At 37.5% G+C, this 25,494-nt stretch overlaps 1 protein-coding gene across 1 annotated transcript in view; it reads right to left on the minus strand.

Annotated features, from left to right (window-relative positions):
• Positions 1-25,494, minus strand: part of Unc79 (unc-79 homolog, NALCN channel complex subunit) — a 240,144-nt gene that overhangs the window by 93,571 nt on the left and 121,079 nt on the right. The window contains exons 15-23 of the mRNA XM_042692771.1: positions 22,890-23,080; positions 22,197-22,320; positions 21,009-21,149; positions 18,931-19,152; positions 15,275-15,502; positions 10,249-10,390; positions 6,888-6,967; positions 6,651-6,799; positions 3,002-3,159 (exon numbers count right to left, since the gene is read on the minus strand). Coding sequence (XP_042548705.1) covers positions 3,002-3,159; positions 6,651-6,799; positions 6,888-6,967; positions 10,249-10,390; positions 15,275-15,502; positions 18,931-19,152; positions 21,009-21,149; positions 22,197-22,320; positions 22,890-23,080 — 1,435 coding nt within the window. The remainder of the gene's footprint in view (positions 1-3,001; positions 3,160-6,650; positions 6,800-6,887; positions 6,968-10,248; positions 10,391-15,274; positions 15,503-18,930; positions 19,153-21,008; positions 21,150-22,196; positions 22,321-22,889; positions 23,081-25,494) is intronic.

Below are 25,494 nucleotides of genomic sequence, written 5' to 3' on the forward strand. Positions count from 1 at the left end.
CATAGTTTTTTATATTACATCCCAGCTATAATTATCTTATCTCCTGTAGTCAATCTGGACTTTGACATCAAGTATTATAAATCTTAACATTTACTTCCATCTCCTCCCAAATGCTTAAGATCTTTAAGCATATATATGTGTGTATGAATGTGTGTGTGTATATATATATATATGTATATATATATATATATTTTATATATATATATATATATTGTGTGTGTATGCTTGCACACACTCTAGGTTCTAGTATCATGGTTTGAACTCAGGTCTTTGCGCTATTGCTCAGCTAACTTTATCATGACTGGTGCTCTACCACTTGAACCATACCCCACCAGTCCAGCATTTTGATGGTTAATTGAAAATGGCATCTTGTGGACTTTCCCCCCACCCCCCCACCCCAAGGCTGGCTTCAAATGATAATCCTCCAGGTCTCAGTTTCCTGGGTAGCTCAAATTATAAGCATTAGTCCCTGAATATATATGTACATGTATATATGTATATTTCTTAATATACATTAAAAATAAATGAACCTATGGAATTTTTGAATATATACAGCATATCTTATTATTAGAGTAATAATAAAGAAGTTTAATAGAAAGTTTCTATTCTTAATGGTTTCCCAATTGAATTAATGAGGTAAAATAAAAACATGGAAAAGGTTAACAAATCATAAATCTCAGAAGAAAATGTTACATAGCGATGTATGAACATACAGATGCCATATGTAAATTAATAGTATGTACATGAGTAGAGTTTTACCAGAGTTCATAGGATAAAGGTCAGAATGGACTTTATTGAACAGGAAGAAAGTCAATATGGTAGATTCTTTTTTTTTTTCTTTGCCAGTCATGGTGCCTGAACTCTGGGCCTGGGCACTGTCCCTCAGCTCTTCAGCTCAAGGCTAGTGCTCTACCACTTGAGCCACAGCACCACTTCCAGCTTTTTCTGCTTATGTGGTGCTGAGGAATTGAACCCAGGGCCTCATGAATGCAAGGCAAGCACTCTACCACTGAGCCACCTTCCCAGCCCCAATATGGTAGATTCTTAAAGGGTGGTAATGTCAATAAACAGGAAAGAATAGAAACAGTATTCTAGGCTGAGTACTCAAATATTTTAATTCATACCACAAAATACTGCTTTACTATTTATGATAACTTCATGGCTATATTTTTAGGAATGTCTGGAATAATTCAACATAGGCTGTTTGGTTATTTTATATCATGACCTAGTAACAGCAGAGACCCGGAACCTAGAGCCTGGTGGGTACCTTTCCCCTCCTATGTGGTCCAAGAGCTTCCATGGACTGGATGCAGAAATCAACAGGGAGGCATTCTGAATTGAAGTGTAGCTGGAACTGGCAACAATTCCAACTTAAATTGGAATTAAAAGCATATTTTCCTATTTGCATTAAATACCACATTTCCTATGAAATAACACAAATATCAAGTACATTCCTGCTAAGAAACTAATGCTATAGATTAACATATAATTTCCTATAATGTTATGTATTAACTATCATATAAATGAATTTGCTTATGGGATCACATGAGCATCAAAAAACAAGCACTCTCTGAAGTTACTAGGAAACTGAACTCTAAGATGTCATAGGTAACCAACCTGACAGAAAGTCATTACTGTGCCAAATGTTTGGACTCTAGATACTAGGGCTGTTATGAGGAGCTAGGCTCAGCATGCTAAACCTGTTTGTTGCCCTTGATAAGGCAAGTATTAGCAGAATGAAGTGATGATGAGCTAGCAGATCTGAGGCTAAGAAAACACACCCATGTTCCTTTCTTACTTATTACTCAGAAAACTTGCTATTCTATGCCCTAGGAAATTATAATCATCACTGCAACAGACTCAGGGAAGACCAGGTCTCTGAAAGGCCAAAGACTTGTCTCTCAGTAGTAAGTGTATACAGTAGGTATCAGCAAACTTCATTGAGTTACCTGGATAACTTATCAGACATCTAGATACCTCTCCCTTTAAGATTTTGAGTCAATAGGTCTAGGAGTGGGTTCAATACTCTGGGGAAAGTAACTCTGATACAAATAACAATGTGGGTTGCCATATTATAACCCAAGCTGGGAAGCAACTAGGAGTAAAGAATGCTGAAGTTAATTATGTGTGTATAATAAGAGTAATTACACTTTGGCAAACATGGCAAGAATCTCCCCTAAAACTACACTGCATCTAAGCTCATCTAAATGGAACCAGCAAAGAACACAGCATGAGAATTCCCTTTACAAGGATGGGAAGGGAAATTAGAGTTAAGACAGGCTTAATCATAGCTGTAATCCTAGATACTCAGGGGGCTGAGATCTGAGGATCACCATTCAAAGCCAGACTTCACAGGAAAATGTGAGACTCTTATCTCCAATTAGCCAGCAGAAAAACAGAAGTGGCGCTGTGGCTCAAAGTGGTAGAGTGCTAGCCTTGAGCAAAGAGACCTCAAGGACAGCGCCAGGCCCAGAGTTCAAGTCCTACGACTGAACACCACCACCTCCCCACCCCCTCCTCCAAAAAATAAAAGAAATTAAGGCTAAAAATAAATGCCCAAACTATACATCCGTCTTAGGAGAAGATCACAAAGGCACAATGCTTATGTGCTTTTGATCATATAAAATAGTATTTATTGAAATTAACTCCAGAAAATGGAAATCAGAGGGCTTTTTCTTCATTGTTTTTGTTTTCTTTTCTGTTGTCTGTCTCGGGGAGGGTAAGGGGAGGCACAGAAATGGAGAGACAAAGGGTGAACAAATGCAGCAGTGGCGCTCACTACATACTATGTTGAGAATTAACTATATTATGGGCAGGAAAGAACTGGAAGAGAGTGAGGGAAGGGGTGACATTGTCCAAAAAGAAATATACTCTTTACCTGACTTATGTAACTGTAATCCCTCTGTACATCACTTTCATAATAACAATTTTTAAAAAATTTAAAACTATACAACTGGTTTACCTTACGGCCCAGGGAATTGTTAAGCTAATATAGAAATACCTGCTTCAAACCTCATCTTCCAGTCTTTGCTGTTGAAATTTCCATTTATGATTGTCCAGAAGATGTCAGCACCATGAGGAAGTGACAGAGCATGGAGAAGGAGAGGAACTGCCAAGGAGGACAGCTGGGAGAACTCAGACTTGACAACTCTCCACAGGCTGGGGAACCAAGGAGAAGGAAAGTGGTTACAGTTACCATAACCTTTTCAGAATAAAAGAAATCCCGACGTCTTAATTCACGGAAAGTGTAGTTAGTTGGCATCCAGTAGGGATGCTTTTGTTGAAACTGCACTCATCCACAAGATAATAATCCTGTGACAAACATTTCCTAGGCTTTATTCTGTTTGAAGAAATTGTTTTATGTAACATTATAGACACTGTATTTTAACGTAAGATTTTAATTGACTTCTAAATTCAGCTCTATAAATGAACAATGACTTAAATAACATACAAATTTATGCCAGTTATAATAAGTGACTTCTAAAATTTTCATATAGTGAGTATCTGGACATTTTTATTGGTTTTGCCTGTCCAGCAGTTTTTTCCCTTTATTTATGGAAAAGAACAACTGTTTTTCTATTAATAACAATCTCTGCAAGAACTGATATGATTGTAACTCAAGCTTCTCCACCTTTCCTGTTATAAGGGAAAACACAAAATGTAAATTAATCAAATATCCTGAACAGAGTGATTGGCCTATAATTGGGCATATGATCCAAACATAATAGCGTCAGAAAGTCTCTCTCCAAGAGCAATATGGCTTCTGAAATATCCTCCTTCTGTAATCTCAGAATTGAAGGGCATCAGTCCAGCACTTCCAGAGTCATCCTGACTAGGAATAAGACAACATTTAGGTTGCTGTAAAAAGTTCTGACAGAACTGGCCTCACTGATAGGCTGAGAGAAAGACGAGGGGGAAAAAGATAAAGTGACAGAGAGAGGTTGTGACATAGACAGAGACAGAGACAGAGAGAAACAGAGAGAGATACACTACTGAGAGATGGTAGAACTAACCTTATTTGCAAAATACATTGAGATACAAGCCGCTGGAGTTGCATTAGTCAAAAGATACACCAAAGCTTTAGAATTTAAAAGATTGTTTCAAATGACATATGCTTAATCTGAGTAATGTAACATGGATCTAATCCTACCTATACCATTAATTAGCTATGCAATCATGTGTAAATGTCTCAACTCATCTGAACTTTAATTTCCTCTTATTGTGGGCTGTATTAAACAACATGATGCATAGTTGATGCATAGTAGATATTCAGTGACCTTGAGCTACTATCATTCATTATTATCATTGTGAAGATAAAGATGTTTCTAGAGTATGAAAATAAGCCCTATGAAGAATGCAAAGGAAAAAGCCATAATCTGTCTGTAATGGTATGTTCAATCTAGTTGAAGGCAGCAAAACAAAACTCAGCACCAATGATCTCTTTTCCTCAGAAGTTATCACTGTCAAAGGAAAGAACATTCCTCCACTTTTCCACCCTTTGTTATTGCTTCCTTCCTTCCTTCCTTCCTTCCTTCCTTCCTTCCTTCCTTCCTTCCTTCCTCTCTGTCTTTCTTTCTTTTTCTTTCTTTATTTTTGGTGCCAAGCTTGGGTCTTGAACTCAGATCCCTGGCACTGTCCTTGAGCTTTTGTGCTCAAGGCTGGTGCTCTACTACTTGTGCTACAACCCCATTTCCAGCTTTTCTTGGGAAGAAAAGGAGGTAGGGATAAGGGTATCACAGACATTTCCTGCCTGATCTGGCTTCAAACTGTAATCCTCAGATCTCATCCTCTGGCACCCAGCTCCACCCTTTATTCTTGATTACAGTCACTTGCTTTCCAGATGGTAGTGCCATTATTCTCTTTCTAGCCCTCTCTTCTGATCCTTTTCCACTGGTAATAAATCTATCCAAATTTTCCTACAAGTCCTTGATATTAGCTCCCTTTCCCCTCTAAAGTAGCCAACGTTTCCTTTATTTTTGTAACAAAATTTTCAGAGAACAGAATATTGTGCTATATACTTTCAGTCCTTTTATAACAAACTTTTCGGAAAACAAAGTACTGTGCTATAAACCTTTAGTCCCGTGACATGACCTTGCATTCTTTTGAATGTGGCTCTTTTTGACATTCTCAATTAAGGCTCAACTTTGACCTTGCTCATCATTTTATTATCTTTCAGAACCTCATTAAAGAAAGTATCTTTGAAGGTTCTTTGCACTTGAGTCCCAACTTACTTCTCTAGCTTCTTTTATTTTCCTTCTCTCCTAAAATTGCACCATGCCGCAAAATAGAACCTTGGGATTATTTAAGTAAGCCTTGTCCATTTCTTTTCTCTTCCTTCCAATTCCATTTGTCCTTGATACTCCTGCTTTCCACTAAATGTCCTACCTATTTCAAACCTTTATGCAAATTCTTGACTGTACTTCTCACTCAAGTGGTATCTTCTGCTGAGTCCTTCCCTAATCATTCATCTAGAAATGTTCCTGCCCACCTGGGAGCTATGCAAATTAGCCATGAATCATATTCCCTTAGATTAATAGAGACTTATACATACATACACAGAATGATCGTGTGTCTTGGGTAAGAGTGTGATGAACTTAGTCTACTTTTATATTTTGAAGTTATTATGAAAACTACTCTCAAAAGTAGACCACATTAAATAATAAAAAAAAAATCGTGGTCACCTTCTGTATATTTTAGTATTCATTCTTTTCCAAACTAGACTGCAAATTCTCGTACACCTAGAATAATAATGTATATGGTAAGCATGGTATATATTTGTTGAATAAATAAATGAACAAAGTGAGTGAACATGAGACAGCTTCAGCAAAGTGTACATGAACCACCCTTCCCTTTTTTTAATCAATTCATTCTCTTACATGTAAAATGAAGACATTTTTTTGATTTATTTCCAGGAAGATTATAACAGGTATTTTAAGATTCTTAGGTAGAGAGCACTACAGACCTAGGATGAAGTTTTATTATTCTTCTCAAAATGACTCATATGTGTATAAAAGTAATTTATCAGACAACATGAGGAAGGATTTTAAATGTTCATTAGCAGTTCTAGTTCTGGTAAGAAAATAATTAAACGGTTACCAAGTTATAGTAGGTAATTATTAACTTATTGTCTGTTGACATAGTCTTTCTTTTCACTATATTGTATTTATTTTTGTTTTTAATAACATATTAACTTGTAAAAAATTATCACTGTAACGTTTTGATACATACATATAATTTACTTTAATCAAATTTGCCTAGTAGGTATGCTATTTTATTACCCAATCAAACAACTGAAAGGCATAAAATAATCTTTATTTTACCATATTTATTTCCACAGAATCTAGCAAGTAAACACTGCTATTTTCATATTAGCATTCAGAATAATGTAGTTCCCATAACAAATTAAGCTTTCTTAGCTAAGAACAATAAGTCAAATGAACTAGAGTGGAAGTGGCAGTGTGGCTCAAGCAGTAGAGCACTGGCCTTGAGCTGAAGAGCTGAGGGACAGTGCCCAGGCCCAGAGTTCAAGCCCCACGACCAACCAAAAAAAAAAAAAAAAAACAAAGAACTAGAGTAAATCATATTCTAATTTTAATTTTCACACCTAAAGCCTAAAGTGTAAACAAAAAGGAAAGGTTAGCAAGACATACCTGGCAATCAACATATGGTCCTGAATATAGGCTAAAAATTGAGGATGATCTTTTCTAGCAATGTATAAACACTCTCCATGCAGACAGAGAATCTTCAGGCAATTGAGCATATTAAAGAGAATGTCTGGCTCTTCAAACTTAGCCATTTCCTATGTAAACAAACCACATGGTTACTGAGCTTTTCAAAACAGCATTGCTACCAAGCCAAACAATCAAAGGTTTAAAAAAAAAACATACCTGGAAAATAGTATATATTAGTCTTAATGTTACTGGAAGCTGTTGGTAGCAAAATTTTCTTTCCGTATCATTCTTTATCACTGTGGAGAAATAATTACACCAAAGTTAGCTTACCTCCACTTCTCCCACCATCTGCTAAGATATCAAATCAGAGAAAAATAGATCAGAAAAAATAGATACCGAATGTATCAAAAATGTTTATGTAATGTCTGCATTGGTGTCCAGATGAGCGTATATCCTGCTACGAGGCAAGTGCAGGAAACCTTCAGAAGTAGTGTTGTCAGCCTCCCCTTTCACTTTGTTGCCTACTACAAATTCTAGTGTTTGGCTCTCTGAGCTACCTTAAGCCAACCCTGCGCTCCTGTGGGATGGAAGCTCTTACGCTCCCTAAATGATGAGAAGCTTTGTAATTAAAATGGAAACAAATATTAAAGAGATGTACGCAAGATAGTAGAGCACTGGCCTTGAGTGACTAGCACTGAAAGTGGGATTTATCAATAGACTAACACAAAATGAGCATATTTTGAACAAGAAGAATATAGTCAGATAAGAACATCACTCATTGGGGCTGGGAAGGTGGCTCAGTGGTAGAGCGCTTGCCTTGCATGCATGAGGCCCTGGATTCGATTCCTCAGCAGCACATAAGCAAAAAGAAAAAGCCTGAAGTGGCGCTGTGGCTCAAGTGGTAGAGCGCTCGCTTTGAGCTGAAGTGCTGAGGGACAGCGCCCAGGCCCAGAGTTCAGGCCCCACGACCAGACCCCCCCAAAAAAAGAAAAGAAAAGAACACCACTCATGGATTCATTTTCTCATGAGGGTCCCTGAATTTTCCACCTCTATGGTGGAGCAGGGATATGGCATACAGACCAGCATGCTGGAGACTAGAAGCCACAAGCGAACCAGGTATCAAAATGATTGCAAAATGTCCGAAATACTGTGTCATGGTAAGTTGTGGAAATTCCTAGGATCAGAGATAACATCCATCAAATTCAGATTAAATAGTTTTTTGGGATACCGCCCCTCACAGGCATTTTAAGTGCTTGTTATCTGCACTTGATTCTATTTTGTTTAACACAACATTTTTATGTATTTTTGGTGTGGACATATCTAGTCGCTATAAGAAATGCAGCTTTCTATAAGATGCAGAAAGAAGGGAATCATCTAGAATGACATGGAACTCACTAAGCATATGTCAATGGAACATTGGTTCCTGCAGGTCACAGACCAGAAGTAACACTAAGGCGCTCAGCAATAAGGAACACTGATCTAGGAAGAAAGCCAAAAGGAACTTCTCTGAGGCGACAGTTTGTTGTCTGCTTCTGTTTGAGATGGATCTCTTATGTAGGTAGCCCTTGAACTCATGATCTGCTTTGTTTCAACCTCTTGAGTGCTGGAATTACAGATGTGCACCACCAGGACCAGCTCAATAGAGACAGTAACTGTTCTTGCAAGAAAATAAAAAAATAAAAGAAGGAAAATAGACCAAAGCTGTAATAGGCGCTATTGTCTGCGTCAGAATACCCTTATATTTTTTAAAGTAGAGTTTATAATAATTCAACAAGGAAAATAGTACAGTTGGATTTCTGTATCTATTGGTAGATTCAATCCAACCAAGGCTCAAAAGTATTCAAAGAAAAATAACTGCATCTTTACTGAATATATTTATAGACAATTTTCTTGTCATTGTTCTATAAATTATACAGAATAACTATAATTTTTTCATGATAGGCCAAGAATATAACTGGGTATTAAAGCTCATGCCTAGCATGTGTAAGGCCTTGGGATCCATCCTCATCACCACAAAACAAAACAAAATAAAATAAAACAAAGCTTTTCCATTTCATTACTTAAGTAAACTAAGGATAATTTAATGTATATGAGAAGTACATAGCTCATATGCAAATATTATGATACTTTATATAATAGACAGATATTTGCATAGAAATAGTTTGTGGATCCTATGTCTCTACTTCTTTTAGGGTTCAAATCTACATAAGTTTAACTCTAAATCTAGGCCTTAACAACTTCAGTCCTAAAACAAGCTCACTATTAAGTAAACCAGGATAAATGGGTTCCAGTCCCAACTCCTGCCACTATAAGGTGTTCAATATTTGGATTTCTAATTCCCAGACCCCACCTCTGTTGTGCCCAGAATCAAAGGTAGAGAATGAAGCTCATTTATTTTCTTTGTAAGAATATAAATGATAAATTACAAATGAATCATGAACTACAGGACCATGAGCAAGTGGCATAATCAATCTAGGATTTATTTTCTTATTTGCTAAGTAAGAAGGCTGAAGTAGGGTGAAGTAAATCAGTAGATTTGGGCTTTCTTTTCAAGGCCTCACCCTGGCTAGCCAGGTATTTGAGCTATGCTGCCAGACTAACTTTCTTCTCTGAAGGATACTTTATTTAAAGAAAATCTTTCTTTTTTTTTTTTGGTCCGGTCGTGGGGCCTGAACTCTGGGCCTGGGCGCTGTACCTCAGCTCTTCGGCTCAAGGCTAGCGCTCTACCACTTGAGCCACAGCGTCACTTCCGGCTTTTTTTCTTTTTGCTTATGTGGTGCTGAGGAATCAAACCCAGGGCCTCAGACATGCAAGGCAATCGCTCTACCACTGAGCCAACTTCACAGCCCAAGAAAATCTTTCTTAAAACTCCAATATAGAGGCTGGGTAGTGGTTTAGTGGTAGCATGCTTGCCTAGCATGCATGAAGCTCTGGGTTTGATTCCTCAGTACCACTGAAACAGAAAAAGCCAGAAGTGGCGCTGTGGCTCAAGTGGTAGAGTGCTAGACTTGAGCAAAAAGAACCTCAGGGACAGTGCCCAGGCCCTGAGTTCAATCCCCAGGACCAGGAGAGGAAAAAAAATACTCCAATACAGCCAGGTATGGTAGCACATACCTGTACTCCCAACTACTGAGGAGGCAAGATAGAAAGATTGCAAGATGATGGCCAACTTCGGGCAAAGTTATGATGATCCTATCTCAAAAACAAAATATGAACCAAAGGCCTAGGGGGTGCATCTCAAGAGACAGAGCACTTGTCTAGCATTCAAAAGACCTCTGGTTCAATTCTCAACACAACGAAAAGCAAACAAAAACAACAACTTCTGAAATATACCACACTGGAACACTCTTGCCAGGCCTTTAGCACATTTTCCCACATCTCCCCACCATGAACTCACTCCAATGAAAACATTCCATACAAAGCAACACAGAGCTTTTACTACTCTGAAAATCAATGAAACATCCCCTCAGGTATTCTTTAAAACTCTGCTTCAATGGTGTGAAACAGTGTGAGCCAAGGCTCTAACACAAACTGGAAAGTGTATACTGCATACTTCCCAACAGCCACATTCACCTACCAGCATGTTCTGTAGGCACACTGCAATTGCCTGGATTCTCTCCATGCTTGGCTGCTGGATTATCTTCCTCCTCTCCTTCAGGGCCTATGATGAACTCTGGTCTGGAAGAAAGGAGACTGTCTTCAAGGCTGTCTGTGGGCTCCTGCAACAAATACAACAAGCAGCAGTCCTTGAGGGCTATAAAAAAATTGGCTTGGGTCAACAAAGGTATATCACTGCCTGGCCTGTGTGCTGAGCAGAGAGTGAGTCTTAGAAGGGCCTGAGCTTGCTTTGTTGACACTGAGAAGTCTATATAAGCTATGCTGAAATATTTCCTTTCACTTGAAATAAATATGGAAAGATAGCAAAATCATTGTCAGATCTTCTAGCCTGTTCTCCCACCTTCTGCTTCATTCCCGAAGATGATTATGCCACTCCCCAATTGATTCTCATCTGTGCATATTTTGTTCAATGACAGAAGGTATTTAGAAGGGAATAAAGTGTTCACAGAGATACCTTCAAATGCAAACTCTGGTTATCTGGTTGTCAGGGGTTTAGGAGCAAGAAATTGATATAATAACCTGAGTTAAAGGAAAGTAATGTAGCCCAGGTGCCCATGAATAACCAAATGGATGAACAAAAAGTCTATCTACACAATGGAATTTTATCTTAAAAAGTAGAGAGAGTCTGATATGTTCCCATTTGGAAGAAATTTTAGGGCACTACATTAAGTGAAATAAACCAGACACAAATGACAACCACTGTATGATCTTACTTTCTTAAGGTATCTACCTGTATATCTATCTGCAGTCAAAAGCATAAAAACAGAAAGTAGCATGACAGCTGGCAGGTGATGAAGACTTGAAGACTTTGTTTAATAGCTACAGAGTAAATACTTAACATTATCTAAGCACACATATATTTATACTTACATGCAACATGTTATTTTATACATGCAAAATAAGCTGCAAAATGGAAAGATTTTTAAAAGAGCATTAAGTATGTATATTCTTTGTGTGTGTGTGTGTGTGTGTGTGTGTGTGTGTGTGTGTGTGTGTGTGTGTGTGTGTGTGTGTGTAATACTCTGGCTATCATGTTTTTTTTCTTTCAGGTTTCATATCCAAATAGCCTCTTTTGAAATGCTCTTATAACTAATTCTTTAATGAGTGAATAGTTTTTCAAGAATTGACAGACAAAGCAAAAGTAGACAACTATTGTAGAACAGTAGCTGATAGGGCTCTGAAAAATACCTTTACAGGTTTACTGAGGTTGCTTCTTTTCATAAGCCACATAAAACAAGACAGTCAAATTATAAATTGAATTTCATACAACTTGATACAGTGGGAGGTTGTGTGCTGCATATTGATTTTTCTACATATACTCAATAACCCACATTTCTGGTACTGTCCTTTAATGTGGTTGGATTGGTGTTACCTGTCTTGCAAACCTGACTAAGACTTCTGCCAGCAATTCTTCACATCCTCTCCTCAATCTCTTGTCCTCCACTTGACTCAGGAGGAAGCTGAAACAGTTAAGATGGCAGTGCACAGTAGAAACTGTGTTCTAAGACAGAGTCCTCTTTTACTAATTTAGTACTTTATCCTCCTCTTTTATTTGTTTTATAAAGTTACGAAGTTCACAGCTTTATACTAAAGTATAACAAAACTAGGGTATTGTTGATAAACATCTTTGAAGCCAGGAGTTATCTGACTTCTTTTTTTATTTTTATTTTTAATTCATTTTTATTGTAAAAACGCTGTACAGAGGGGTTACAGTTACATGAGCAAGGTAACAAGTACATTTCCTATTAAGCATTGTTACCTCCTCCTTTGTTTTCCCCCTACTACCTGACTTCTTTTAATCCACATCAATCATTAAAAAATCAAACACTAACACTTTTATTGAACCCCTCTTCCCATCAAATTCAAGAGAGAAAAACTAAATCCTTTAGCTCTATCTCCAAATTTATTTTGAGCCCATGACAAATGAAAAACATGTGGACATTGGGGATTGCTTTGGTGGCTCAGTTGTTCCATGTTTATGCATATTTCCTTGTTTTATGGCATGATGTTGTAAAAAATGGCACAGTATCGGAAGCTTGCTGTCTGGAGATCATGTTGAGCAAGATAAACCAAACTCAAAAAAAAAGATTATCAAGTGTTCTTGCTCATTTGTGGAGTACAGACCTAAAATACTTATGATAATGATGATGATGATATATATATAAAAAAAAAACACAGATACATATGAGTTAACAGCATAATGAAACCCTCTAAACATTTTTAAAAGGAGGAGGAGGAAGGGGAGATGGGAATGTGGTAGAGGGGATATTTATTCAAATTACACTGTGTGTATATATGGAAATATCACAACAAAACCTCATATTACAAATGCATGTTAACTCAAAATTAAAAATGAAATTAAAGGTCTGTTAGGAACAGGGCAAAGGAAGCTCCTGGCAGCCCCATCCAACTTCTTCACTCTCTCCTTGAAAGAAAAGTCCATACTTCTTGTAAATACTTCTTCAGCTGACTGTCTTCAAACTGTAAACTTCTAGAATCTGCCTCTGGCTATTGGTTAGCATCATCTCTGAGAGCACTAAGGACCCCCTAATTTCAGAAATCCAAGGGCACTTTCTATCTTTTTCCTCTCTTTAAAACTCAATATGGAAGACTAGGCCCTCCTTTTCTAAACAATATGCCTTGGTTTCTGTGCTAATGCTCTCCCATTTTTCTTTTGTATCTCTGGTTCTTCTCAATTTATTTCCGGTCTTTCTTTTTTTTGTTCCTTCTTCCGCTTCTTAAGAACTAGTACTTCCCAGAATTACAACATTAGTTCTCTTCCCATCTCACCCTACACATCCTCCCACAATATGCACATGGCTACAGCATCCATATCTTTCTAATCTTCCCTGAAGAATATGATCCATATTTCCAATGATGCATGCATCAGCACTTGAATGCAGTGGTTTGAGTATGGTCAGCTCCCTCTGAAACCCATGTTAAAATTCTGAGATAATAAGAGATAGAATAGATAATTTGGATTCTGCCCTGACAAATGGATTAATCTATCCATGCAAAAAAAATGGATTAATGGGTGTCTATCATTTTAGGCACTTTTCTAGTTCTGGAAAGTCCTATAATCTTCCTTTTATTAATTCCACTCCTCCTTTACTTAATGTTCAGGTCTCATCTTCCCCAAGAAGGTTCTCTTGACCCCAGCATATGGATTTTTCCATATACACATAGCTACCTTGTTCATCCCTTCATCATTTGATTCAGCATACTGTCTTGTGGGATTTTTAGTTTGCTTTGTTGTTTGTTTTGGGTTTTTTTGTGTGACAAGGTCTTGCCATGTAGCCCATGCTGGCCTTGATCTTAAGATTCTCCTACCTCAACCTTCCAAGTGCTATCTTTTCCAAGGTTTTTTTTTTTTTTTTGTCGGTCATGGGACCTGAACTCTGGGCCTGGGCACTGTCCCTCAGCTCTTCAGCTCAAGGCTAGTGCTCTACCACTTGAGCCACAGCGCCACTTCTGGCTTTTTCTGCTTTATGTGGTGCTGAGGAATCGAACCCAGGGCTTCATGCATGCAAGGCAAGCACTCTACCACTGAGCCACCTTCCCAGCCCAAGTGCTGTCTTTTCCTACAGTTTTTTCTTTACTTAAAAGTCTTCCTAGCCAGGTGCTGGTGGCTCACGCCTATAATTTAGCTACTCAGGAGGCTGAGATCTGAGGATCACGGTTTAAAGCCAACCTAGGCAGGAAAGTCTGTGAGACTTTGATCTCCAATAAACCATCAGAAAACCAGTAGTGGCGCTGTGGCTCAAGTGATAGAGCGCTAGTATTGAGCTAAAGAGCTGAGGGACAGTGCCCAGGCCCAGAGTTCAAGCCCCACAACCAAAAAAAAAAAAAGTCTTCCTGATTAAACCATAGGATTTTTTTTTTGTTGGAATTAAACCTGAGGCTTCCATGTATGCTAATCTAGCATTCTCTACCAGTGAGCTCCAAAGACTGATTTCTCATCATCTATTATTGTGTCTCGTTTGGACTTGGTTTTATGATGGGGTGGATGTTAAATATTATTGTATACTTACTAATTGAACCTGAAGGATATTATGCCACACAAGATGAGCAAGGCACAGAAAGCCAAGCACAGCACATTATTATTTACATATGAATCTAAAATTCCTAGTGGTAGAGAATAAAATGGTGGTTACCAAAAGCTGGCCATTGGAAGTTGTAACTGTTCTACAATAAATATCTGATGACTATGCTAGAATATATACTACAAAGATTTTATGTTGAGCCAGGTAGGACTAATAAGTTAAATGAATTGAAACTAAAGAAAGACTTCATTGATTGTATACTGTACATTTTAGAGAAGTTACTTTCAACCCTAGATTAACAGAAAAGAGAAGACAAAAGAGAAAAAGATGGCAGGAAACGGCTCAAGTAATTCAGCTTCATCTACTTCTGATGGTATGAAAGTATTTTGGTGTTATAAATATATCTTAGGTCTTTAAAAATAGGCTATACAGAAAATAGCTACTATATGGAGCAAAATTTGGCATTTATCAATTTAGACAATTTTATTTAAACAAGAAAAGTAATCTGTAAAAAGGAATGAAGGTTTTCTTGATTGCTGATGAAGTCAATGTGTTTTACAATCCAAAGTTACTTTGGAACACTGTCTATTTACAAGCTATTTATTATATGGTTACATATGCTATCGTCTGCATTATTACTTAAATTATAAAATAATTTAGCACTAAAATTATTTTAGGAATACGAGTAATATTTTGCATTCATAAGAATTACATAAATCAAGTTGCTATGACTCTAACTCAAACCACCTACTTGAGTTCTGTATGGGGCTCCATCCCTTTCCAGGAGCCTGAGTTAGCAGAAACACAAGGCCTTTCTTTTAACACAATCTTACCTGTAACCCAGCATGCAGAAGAACACTGGAGAAAGATCCCATTACACCAACTACTGAATTTTTTTTATTACTACTATATATGAGTCATCTTATTTCTGCAACTGCTTACCACCAGCCGGCTTTCTTCTTTGGGAGCTAGTCTCTCCAGGAGTTCACAGGCAAGCTGATAGCAGAGAATACTAGACTGGCATAAGTTACACTCAATTGCTTTTTCATCCTTCTGGCAAGAATGGGAGCCCCCCCAGGGGGCCTGGAAGACATTGTTTATAATAGAAATAATGTCCTTTGACAAGCTGTGCTCTAAACCCATTGTAATTCCATCATCTTGCAACTCCATCTGGAAGACAATGGAAAAGAGAGACACACATACACACAGACAAAAAAAAAAGAAGTTTGGTCCTTTTATCAAATATTCTATTGACACTACTTAGAGATAATTTTTAATAATTGACAGTATTATCATATTATTAAAGAATATAGTCTTCAAAAACAAGAATATACATTCCTTTCTATAAGCTCCTCTAAAAATAATATAAATACAAGTCAAAGTAATAGGAATTCTTTTAAGAATCATGTGTGAAATTTGAGAGTTTTTAAAAGTTATTTTTCAAGCATAACTGTGAGATTTTGCCCATTTAATAGAATGCATTTTTTTCCTCTATCTTTTGTGCAGTACTAGGGTTTGAACTCAGGGCCACATGCTTGTAAGACAGGTTCTCTTACCACTAAGTCACACCTCCAGTCCAGATTTTACCTATTATAAAAACAACTCTGCTCCTCACCTTGACCGTGGTTTCTAAAAGCTATTATCCACTGACAAGAGCCAGGTTTCCTTGGAGAAATGCCTGGCATCATTTCATCAAGGGCTAGAAAAATATAAAAATGAGCCTGAAACATATCTAGCTATGCTAGAAATCAAGGAAATGTGGAAGGCTGGAGATACGGCTTAGTAGTAGAGCACTTCTTTAGTGTGTACGGGTCCTGTGTTCTATCCACAGCAACACAAAAATTCACAGAGATAGAGAGACAGGAACAAAGACAGAGTGAAGAGAAGACCAAAAGAACCATCTTGACAGGACTCCCACTGACTATATATGGAACAATACAAACAAAACAAGTAGCACATTATAACCCACTTGATAAAATAAGAATTCAGTGGTGCATGTAGGAGTAATTAGATGAATAAATGTATGTCAGCAAAAAAGAAAACCTGTTCCTTTAGTAGAATATTAGCAAATAAATTTTAAAGAAATTATAGAATTATAATTATCATTAGGCAGTCATCATAGTAATAACAAATTTAAGAATGAATCATCCATCAACAAAACTAGTGAATTAAAATCTGATAAGAAATAGGAAGTCTTATAGTCTTGAAAGTATTCTCCCACATGTTACTAATTACAAAAGGTAACATATACTCATCCTCCATATCTCTAGGGGATTGACTTCAGAACCACCCACAGATTCCAAAATCCATGGGTGCTCAAATCCCTTATATAAAATGTCACAGTGTTTGCATATAACCTATGCATATCCTTCTATATGCCTAAAATCATATTAGGACTATTTTTAAGTAATACAATATGAATAGTTGCTATTCTGTATTGTTCAGGGAATAATAATAAGAACCTAAGTTCAGAATGGATACAATTTCTATTTTTTCAAATATTTTTGATTTGTGGTTGTGGTTGAATCTGTAGATGTAGAACCCAGGGGAACACACAGAGGGCTGACTGTAGTGACTTTATAAAGTAAAGAAAGTTGGCAAAAAAATCTCATTAACCAAGTGACCAAAGTTACCATCACCAGGAAGGAAGCTATTATATCTTCTGCCTATACAGGACATAGTATCACATCTGTGATCATCCTACCAAGATGTATGACTCCAATTAACATAAAGAAACATCAGACAAACCCAAACTGAAACACATTTTACAAAATAACTTGGCAGGGCTGGGAAGGTGGCTCAGTGGTAGAGTGCTTGCTTTGCATGCATGAGGCCCTGGGTTTGATTCCTCAGTACCACATAAGCAGAAAAACGCCAGAAGTAGTGCAATGGCTCAAGTGGTAGAACACTAGCCTTGAGCTGAAGAGCTGAGGGACAGTGCCCAGACCCAGAATTCAGGCCCCATGGCCGACAATAATAATAATAATAACTTGGCAATATTCTTCAGAATGTCAAGGATGTGAATGCTACATATGAGGGACTGTCCTGGACTGGAGAAGAGTAAGAAAGTAGAACCAATGGACACTGAGTGATTCTGGATTGCTCCTGGACCAAAAACACTTCTGCTGCTGTTCTTCTTATTCAGCTAGAAAAATGATATTGTTACTGTATCAATTTAAAAATGAATGATCTGGAGGTCGACAAAGTGGCCGAGCACCAGCTTGAGTGAAAAAGCGAAATGAGGTCAAGAGGCCCTGAGTTCAAGCCCCCACTATCAGCAAAAATATTTTTTTTACAATTTTACAAATTGTAAAAATTTTACAATTTTTAATTTTTACATTTAAATTTGTAAATAAAATTGTTCACAATTTACAATAAAAAGTTTTTACAAAAATTAAAATGTTTTACAAAAATAAATTTTTAAAAAATGAATCTTTTGTGTTTAAGGTTATATTACCACTATATTGCGGTGACATAAGAGAATGTCCATATTTTGTAGAAAATACTCCATTAAGTATTTAGGGATATGGGGATACCATGTTTGTAACTTACTCTTTAAAAAGATTAACCAGATTCGTGCATATACAAAGAGAGAAAAAGATAAAAGTGTTAACATATTAAGAATTTGAGGGAGAAGTATTTAGGAGTTCTTGGTAGTCTTCTTGTAACTTCTCTGCAAATCTGAAATACTTGTTTCAAAAAGAAAGTTACAAAGAAATGTTCTCGATGAAAGCTTAAAAACCTATCTTTTCAAGCTAGGAGCCAATGGCTCACACCTGTAATCCTAGCTACGCTGAAGGCTGAGATCTAATGATCACAGTTCAAAATCAGCCCAGGCAGGAAAGTCCAGAAGACTCTTAACTCTAACCACCAAAAAACTGGATGTGGAGTTGTAGGCTCAATAATGCCAGCTTTGAGTGAACAATCAGACAGTGCTTAGACCCTGTGTGAAAGCCCCAGTATCATCATAAAACTCATCTTCTAAAAAGATCTCCAAATAGTTGCATGCCAGTGGCTCACATATATAATCCTAAGTAGTCCAGAGGCTAAGATCTGAGGATCAGGGTTCAAAGCCAGCCCAGGTAGGAAAGTTCATGAGATTCTTCTAATTAACCAGCAAAAAGCTGGAAATATAGCTGTGGCTCAAGTGGTACTTGAGCAAAAAAGCTCATGGACTGTGTCCAGGTCCTGCATTCAAGCCCCAGGACCAGCACATATATAAATACATACCTATACACAAAAATAATCAAATAGCAATTTATAAAATATATTAAAATTAGCCCCATCACTAGAGAATTGTACTTTGTTCTTTTTGAAGATAACGATTATCCAGTTTGTTCAATCAACTTAGTCAACAGAATTAACTCTAATAATGCTAGTGTGCTTCTAAAATTCAAATCCTTCTCATGTTAATATCATTGTAGATATTCACACAAGTAGTTTTCATACTCTAGGAAATTCTCAAAGGAATCTCAAAAATGTCTTGAGTGTTGATGCATCCTTTTAGTAAGTGAGAAGATACCAATTCATATAAAAGAATTACTATCCAATGCCTCATTCTTCACCTCTGATCTAAAGGAAGCTCATGCTTCAGCTACCTGCTTCAGGAGAAGATCAAACATGAGGATGAAACAATTTAGATTCATTTCATCATCTTCACAATCAAAGTCAATAGTCCTTCCTCCTGGGTGTCCAAAATTCTTGAAAGGGCTACGAAATGGACTACGCATAGGACTCCGAAATGGACTCTGGAAAGGACTATGAAATGGGCTCAGCATATTATGCTGAGCTCGCCGACCAGGATCAGAGGCAACACTCACCTGTAAGAAAAAATGTCATGCATGAATATACTCAGAAGCTAAAATTACCATATAAAATAGTTGAGGACTCAATGGAAGGTGTTTCCAGCTATCACACTGAGTTCCTTTGACATTTCCCAATGGCCATATTCCCTCCAAATGCTCTCTATAGTCTCAAAACATAAAAACAAGAAGTAAAGCCTTCCAAATTTTCAGAGCAGTTGTTAGGTTCCTGACAGTTTAGATGAACTAGTATTCATCAGCAACCTAAAGAATGAAGACATTTGACTACATTCTCATCCCATCAAACATTTCCAATCAAATGAGATTAAACTAGATTGTCTAAACCTACTGAAAACCAGAACCAGAAAAAATGAGGGATTGAAAAAGGGAAGCACTGTAAGATAAATTTTAGATGGTAAGCACAGAATCTCAAATTGATATGACTCATTAAAGAACAATGACCTCTGGGATTATAATGATTAAACTATCATCAGAAAACACTTCACATCAAACCTATTATATTTGTTATTCTTCCTTTTCCCACCCCATGCCGAAACTAGGCCATCACTACCTTAATACCCTTACTTTATACCCAAGGATGCTATGGACTAAATTTTCCTTGTCTCCTATTACCTATCCAGTTGGGTTTAGTCAAGGAGAGACTGCAGCAGAAGAGCTGAAGCTGGACGGCTGAGTGGTAGGAATATTTCTCACTAACCTCTCCTGCTTTGGAGCTACATTCATGGAGTGTTGCTACTATTGTATATTTTCTTCCAGTCAGCCCTTTCTTGGGGTACTGCTCTCAGCCCAGAAATCTTTTCCTTCTTCCTTCAGCCCTAAGAGCACAGTAACTTCCGTCTGGACTGCTACTAGACTGTGGGTGATTCATCAATCCTTACTGTCTTTTAACCTTTACTGTAACTACAGGAAGAATCTTCATTAAAGGTTTTTCACTTATATCAAAGATAGATTTTGTAGCAGAGTTCTGCCAAATTATCTGTATATCACTCTATTTTCTCTCATCAAGATCCACAAACACCACTTTTAAAACAAACAGCAAGAGTAATCAGAATCCATGGATATTTATAATGTCATCTATGGGAACTCACTTCATTGAATACCAAGTATGATCCCATGATTATATTAGACTTTCTGATCCCTAATGGCAGGTGGAAATATTATGGGACTGTTCTATGGAGAGGCCTGATGCTGAGAGCATTGATTTCAGAGTTGAGAACAACCCTTAGGTGAAAGTCAACTTCTCCAAAACTGCTCATGGTCTGAGAATATCCCTCTATCAGCAGAAACTTTTTTCAGGTCTTCTCAGGTCCTCTCAAGTCCTCCACAGCAATATTATCAAAAAGTTCTTACAGTTTTGACATATTATTCTCATCCACAAAAGTACAAAGAAATCAAGGAAATGTATTCTATAGTTCACAGTGACAGCTTCCACCAGTTGACCTTCCCCAAACACATGGCAAATAGAAATAATTAATCCTCCAAATTCCTCACTCCCAACGAGAAATGCTGATATGCCAGTGGCTAGTAAAGAATTCTTATTAACTGGGAAACACTCTCCCCCACCAAAAAAAAAAAAAAAATCAGAACATATAACCAAAAAAGCTATTCTGTTTCCTTTATCAATGATGAGGAAACTAAACTTCAAACCAATTCAAAGGAAAATAAAAAGTCATTAACTTACTGATTAAGAGATTATACCAAACCTATCCTAATTAAATGTTTTACTTACTGTGATTAAAAGATTAATGGAACGAGATGTGATGAATTCCTAGTGAGATACTTTCAGATACTGATATAACTGACAGGAGTTTTATTTTATTTTAATCTTAACAAGTAAAACAAGAAATAATTACCCTTCGAGCTGCAAGGTTCCCTGCCAGTTCATTGACTCTTGATTTTCTTTGATTTGCCAGTTCTTTGACAGAATTAACTCCATCAGAAAACATACTTATTAAGAGTTGAAGTGGAACCGTGATATCTAACTCCGATAATACCTGAAGAAAAAAAAGGCACATATCCCCCGCAAAAAAACATGTAAACTGTAAAACTCAGAAAACTATATTTAACACTATTTCCTATTAACTATTAAGCTATTAAACATAAGGACATTTAACCTACACATATCAACACAATCATCATCAAAATTGTACAACAAGAAAATCAGTTATCTTTCATGTTTTTTTTTTTGGTTTTGGTTTTGTTTTTTTTTTTACTACCCCAATATCCACCATACTCCTTCCATCAAGTAAAATTTCTTTTGATGTTGTCTCTCCTCTCTATCCCTAATGACACTGGTCTTAGCTTGCATCTTCCTCTTGGAAGATGCAACAGACCTCCTCCTCCATTCTACACCTATTCTTTTCTGAATGCTCCACCTAATCTTGCCCTCTGCAACAAGTTCATGTCCTTCCAGGTTCTGGGAAGGAAGGCTGAAGAGAGTGGTAAACTCAAAAATAAGATCTGGTGCTTGAACTAGAAGAATCTGTAAGCAGTGGGAATAACAAAAACTATCAGACAGTAAACAGAATCTCCAGAGAGAAGCTGTATGGATACTGGAGGAAAGAATGATAACCTGGATTGGGATGAGGGGGTGGCAGTGTCAAATAGCAGAAACCTTCAAAGGAGAAAAATTTTTTGTTGAAATTTGAAGGATAAGTTGGAGCTCACTAATGGAGACACAGAGGTAAAGAAGTCATTCCAGGTAGAGGGAACAATGTGAACAAACCACTCTTTCAATCAATCATTCTCAACCTTTACAAGTAAAGGAGATTTCTCAGAATCCCAGACAGCTAGTAATATAAGCCCAAAAGGCACTATGAATTCAGTACTATTCTTGCATAAATTTATATTAGCCACAACTACAGCTACGTATAATTTAAATTTTAATCATTTATTCACCTATTTGTGATGTTAATCTGCAGTGATCCTTCATAATCATGAAATTTATGGGTTTCCCCAAAATTCCCCACTCTTTTACCTAGTTTTGCCTCTTAGAGGCAAAAAAGTATTGCTCAAAATGATCATAAATATTATTCACTTACATGAAGCCATAGTAAAGCTTGTTCCTGCACAGAGGAGGGATATCCTGTAAACCGACAACTAATAAAGCCAAACATCTCTTCCATTGAAAAAGGGAGAGGACAGAGCTCTATGTCAAACATTTTGCTGGAAAGAAGAGCAACAACGGTAAATGACCAATGAGCATACATTAGGCTCAACTGATACCACCAAAGTATGTCTAACTACACTCTATTAACAAAACCCTTTAGACTAGTTTGCGTTCTGAACTGTTATAATCATGTTCATTTGACTCTAAGAAAACATTTCACATCAGTAGAACAGTTGTAGATAATTCATCTGTAACAACATTAACATCCATCTTAGTTTAACAGAAAGAATTGATGCTCTAAGGAATTATAGTTATATCCTGGCATCTAAAAACATTTTCCCTTTGCACATTTCCAAAATACCATACCAATAATACCTAAAAATAGACCAATCATATAGTACATATACTTATTACTCTACAGGAACAAAATCTTTTCTGAACAATTTGAAATAATCTCAGCTCAATTTAACAGCTATTATATTAGAGGATTGTGAATTTCTTCACAGGTTTGTTTGAAAGGAGAAAATACATGAAATACATAGCAGAGTGCCACGGACACAGTAGACCTTCAGTAAATGTTAGGTATTATTGTAATTACAATGACTTCATTAAACTACTTACCCACCTTAATACTTCCCTGAATTCTTTTAATTGGTTATCAGGAACTTCTGTTCTGACGGCTTCCAGCCATTCTGGCATGATACACTCCCACACTGACTGGCTGATCACATTGTAGGGAATCAGGCAGAGGATCCGGCTGAGACCTTCCTTCAATTGAGTCACCGTGCTACAAGACTTATCCCAGTATCCACCAACCTGGAGGGGTTTATACAGTCATAGAGGAAAAGAACAAAACACATTCTTCACAATTGTAAAGGAAGAAAAAGACCACAGCCTATTGCACCCAAGTTCAAGGAAATAACGTTCAGAGTGAGAATTTTAAGAATTTACAAATTACCAGTAGGATCCATTAGTAACAGAAAGGAAAACATAGTTACAAATAGACCCAAATATTGCTCAGAGATTGAATTCCAACCACTACTGCAGACTTTCTACACCACATATAAATGAAAATTCCCATGATTTATTCCTAACAGAATGAAGCACTGTTGTTTCTAAAGCCTGACAAACCATTACCATATGCTCAGGTAGGCATTCCTGTGCTTCACAGAAACAATTTTCTACTGCCACCTGCTTTGTTAGGAAGATTTTTCTTTATGGAAAACACTGTTCTGTGTATTCTTCCACAGTGTTGTTTCCCTGAGTATTCTAAGGCTGGTTGAATCAATTATTTAAAAGATGCATTTGGGGTTGATAGAGTCCTTGTCTAGCATGCATGATGTCCTGGGTTTGATCCTAGCACCAGGAGAGAAAGAGAGGGGAGGAGGAGAGAGAGAAATCTGGGACAGGGGATTACATAAGCCAGTTTAATATTGGCTAGAGGCCAAGAGTAACAGAGAGCTAGCCTGGGATTTAGGATCTGGAACAGGAGATGATGAGGGGGTGTAAGGGGCAGAAAACTTTCTAGGCTGATGGGCTGCTTGTGCTGCTCTTGCTGAAGCTAGTTAGCACTGTACAGGCTCAGCTCTATTATTCTGTGCCACCAGCCAGGCCTGCTACTGGCCCCTACGGGAGAACAAGCTGCCACAGCTGTGGCACAAAGCATACTCCTAGCCTCAGGAGTTCCTCTCCTCATTAGATCTGTCCAAGAGATAAAATGTGCAAAATATAGTCAGTGTCATCTATGCAAATATCACAAGGAACCAGTATATGCTCCCATTTTGAGGCGCTTGCTAGACTCATATCAGCACTAGCATTATGGCAGATGTGGTCAATATCAAGAGGTAGGATGCACAGCCCTAACTCTGTTGCCAGTGCAACAACCATGGCTCCTGTGAGGGAGGCAAAAGCTGGTATGGGAGTATATCCATTAGCTTGGTGTCTCCAGTGAGACTTGCAACCTAAGGCCAGGATTGAGATGTTTAACCAGCATGAGCGGTGCTCTGGATTCAGACTGCCATACTATTACAGAGCTATACCTTCTGGAATGTGCATGACTATGGTGTGTATGCTCGCTGTCTCTTTCTCTCTCTCTGAAGACAATGATGGCAGATATCTACACCAACAGCTGCAGTGGCAACTCAAAAAGGAAGGTTAATGACACTAGTGATACCTGTGCCTGTGGACTACTGTGTGAAACATGGACAAGACAGGCTCTGGTGGCTCACATCTTAATCCTAGTTACTCAGGAGGCTGAGACCTAAGGATCTTGTTTGAAGCCAGCCCAGGCAGGAAAGTCTATGAGACTCTTATTTCCAATTAGCTGCAAAAAGTCATAAGTAGAGCTGTGGTTCAAGTGATAGAGCCTAGCCTTGAGCACAAAAATCCAGGTCTAAAGTTCACACCCCAGAACCAGAAGGAAAAAAAAAAAGACCAATGTAATCACTTACCTTTCTTGCAACACTTATGTAAATGACTAGATCAAATTTAATGAGTCTAGATTTATTTTGTAAGCTAGAGTAATCCTACTTTGATCAAAATGGAAGCTATAAGCTTTCTTTATGGGTTATCAAATTCTACTACTCATCATCTCTGAGTTATTTTTGATCTCTTTATACACGAAATTCTGCCATCATTTTCATTCTGTCAGTAATTAATATATCTACATTCTCTGCTTTTCTTTTTTTTGGGGGGGGGGTCCAGTTGTGGGGCCTGAACTCTGGGCCTGGGTGCTGTCCCTCAGCTCTTCAGCTCAAGGCTAGCGCTCTACCACTTGAGCCACAGCACCACTTCCAGCTTTTTTCTTTTGGCTTATGTGGTGCTGAGGAATCGAACCCAGGGCCTCATGAATGCAAGGTAAGTACTCTACCACTGAGCCACCTTCTAAGCCCACTCTGCTTTTCTTACGTGGCATCAACTAAGAATGAAAATCTAACTGCCTAGATCGTTATTAAGACTGAGTAGTCACGTTTCAAAACCCTACAAGCTGAAGCTTTAAAACTTGGTATAACTTCAAAGGACTTATAGTTTGAGTCACTCACTAAGTTCACCATTTACCCACAATATTTCATGTTGTACTTGGAAATATCCAAAACTGTGACATTAACAGTCTCACCCCACCATCTAAGACACTTATAGGCCAGAAATCTACCAAATCTTCTCACTTGATGGCCTCTGGACTCAGAAACTAGGTTTATGGTCTATTCCAACCATCAATTTTTTTTTTTTTT

The sequence above is a fragment of the Dipodomys spectabilis genome, unplaced genomic scaffold (genome assembly GCF_019054845.1).
Source record: "Dipodomys spectabilis isolate Male_0828 unplaced genomic scaffold, ASM1905484v1 ptg000157l, whole genome shotgun sequence".
NCBI classification, from domain to species: domain Eukaryota; kingdom Metazoa; phylum Chordata; class Mammalia; order Rodentia; family Heteromyidae; genus Dipodomys; species Dipodomys spectabilis.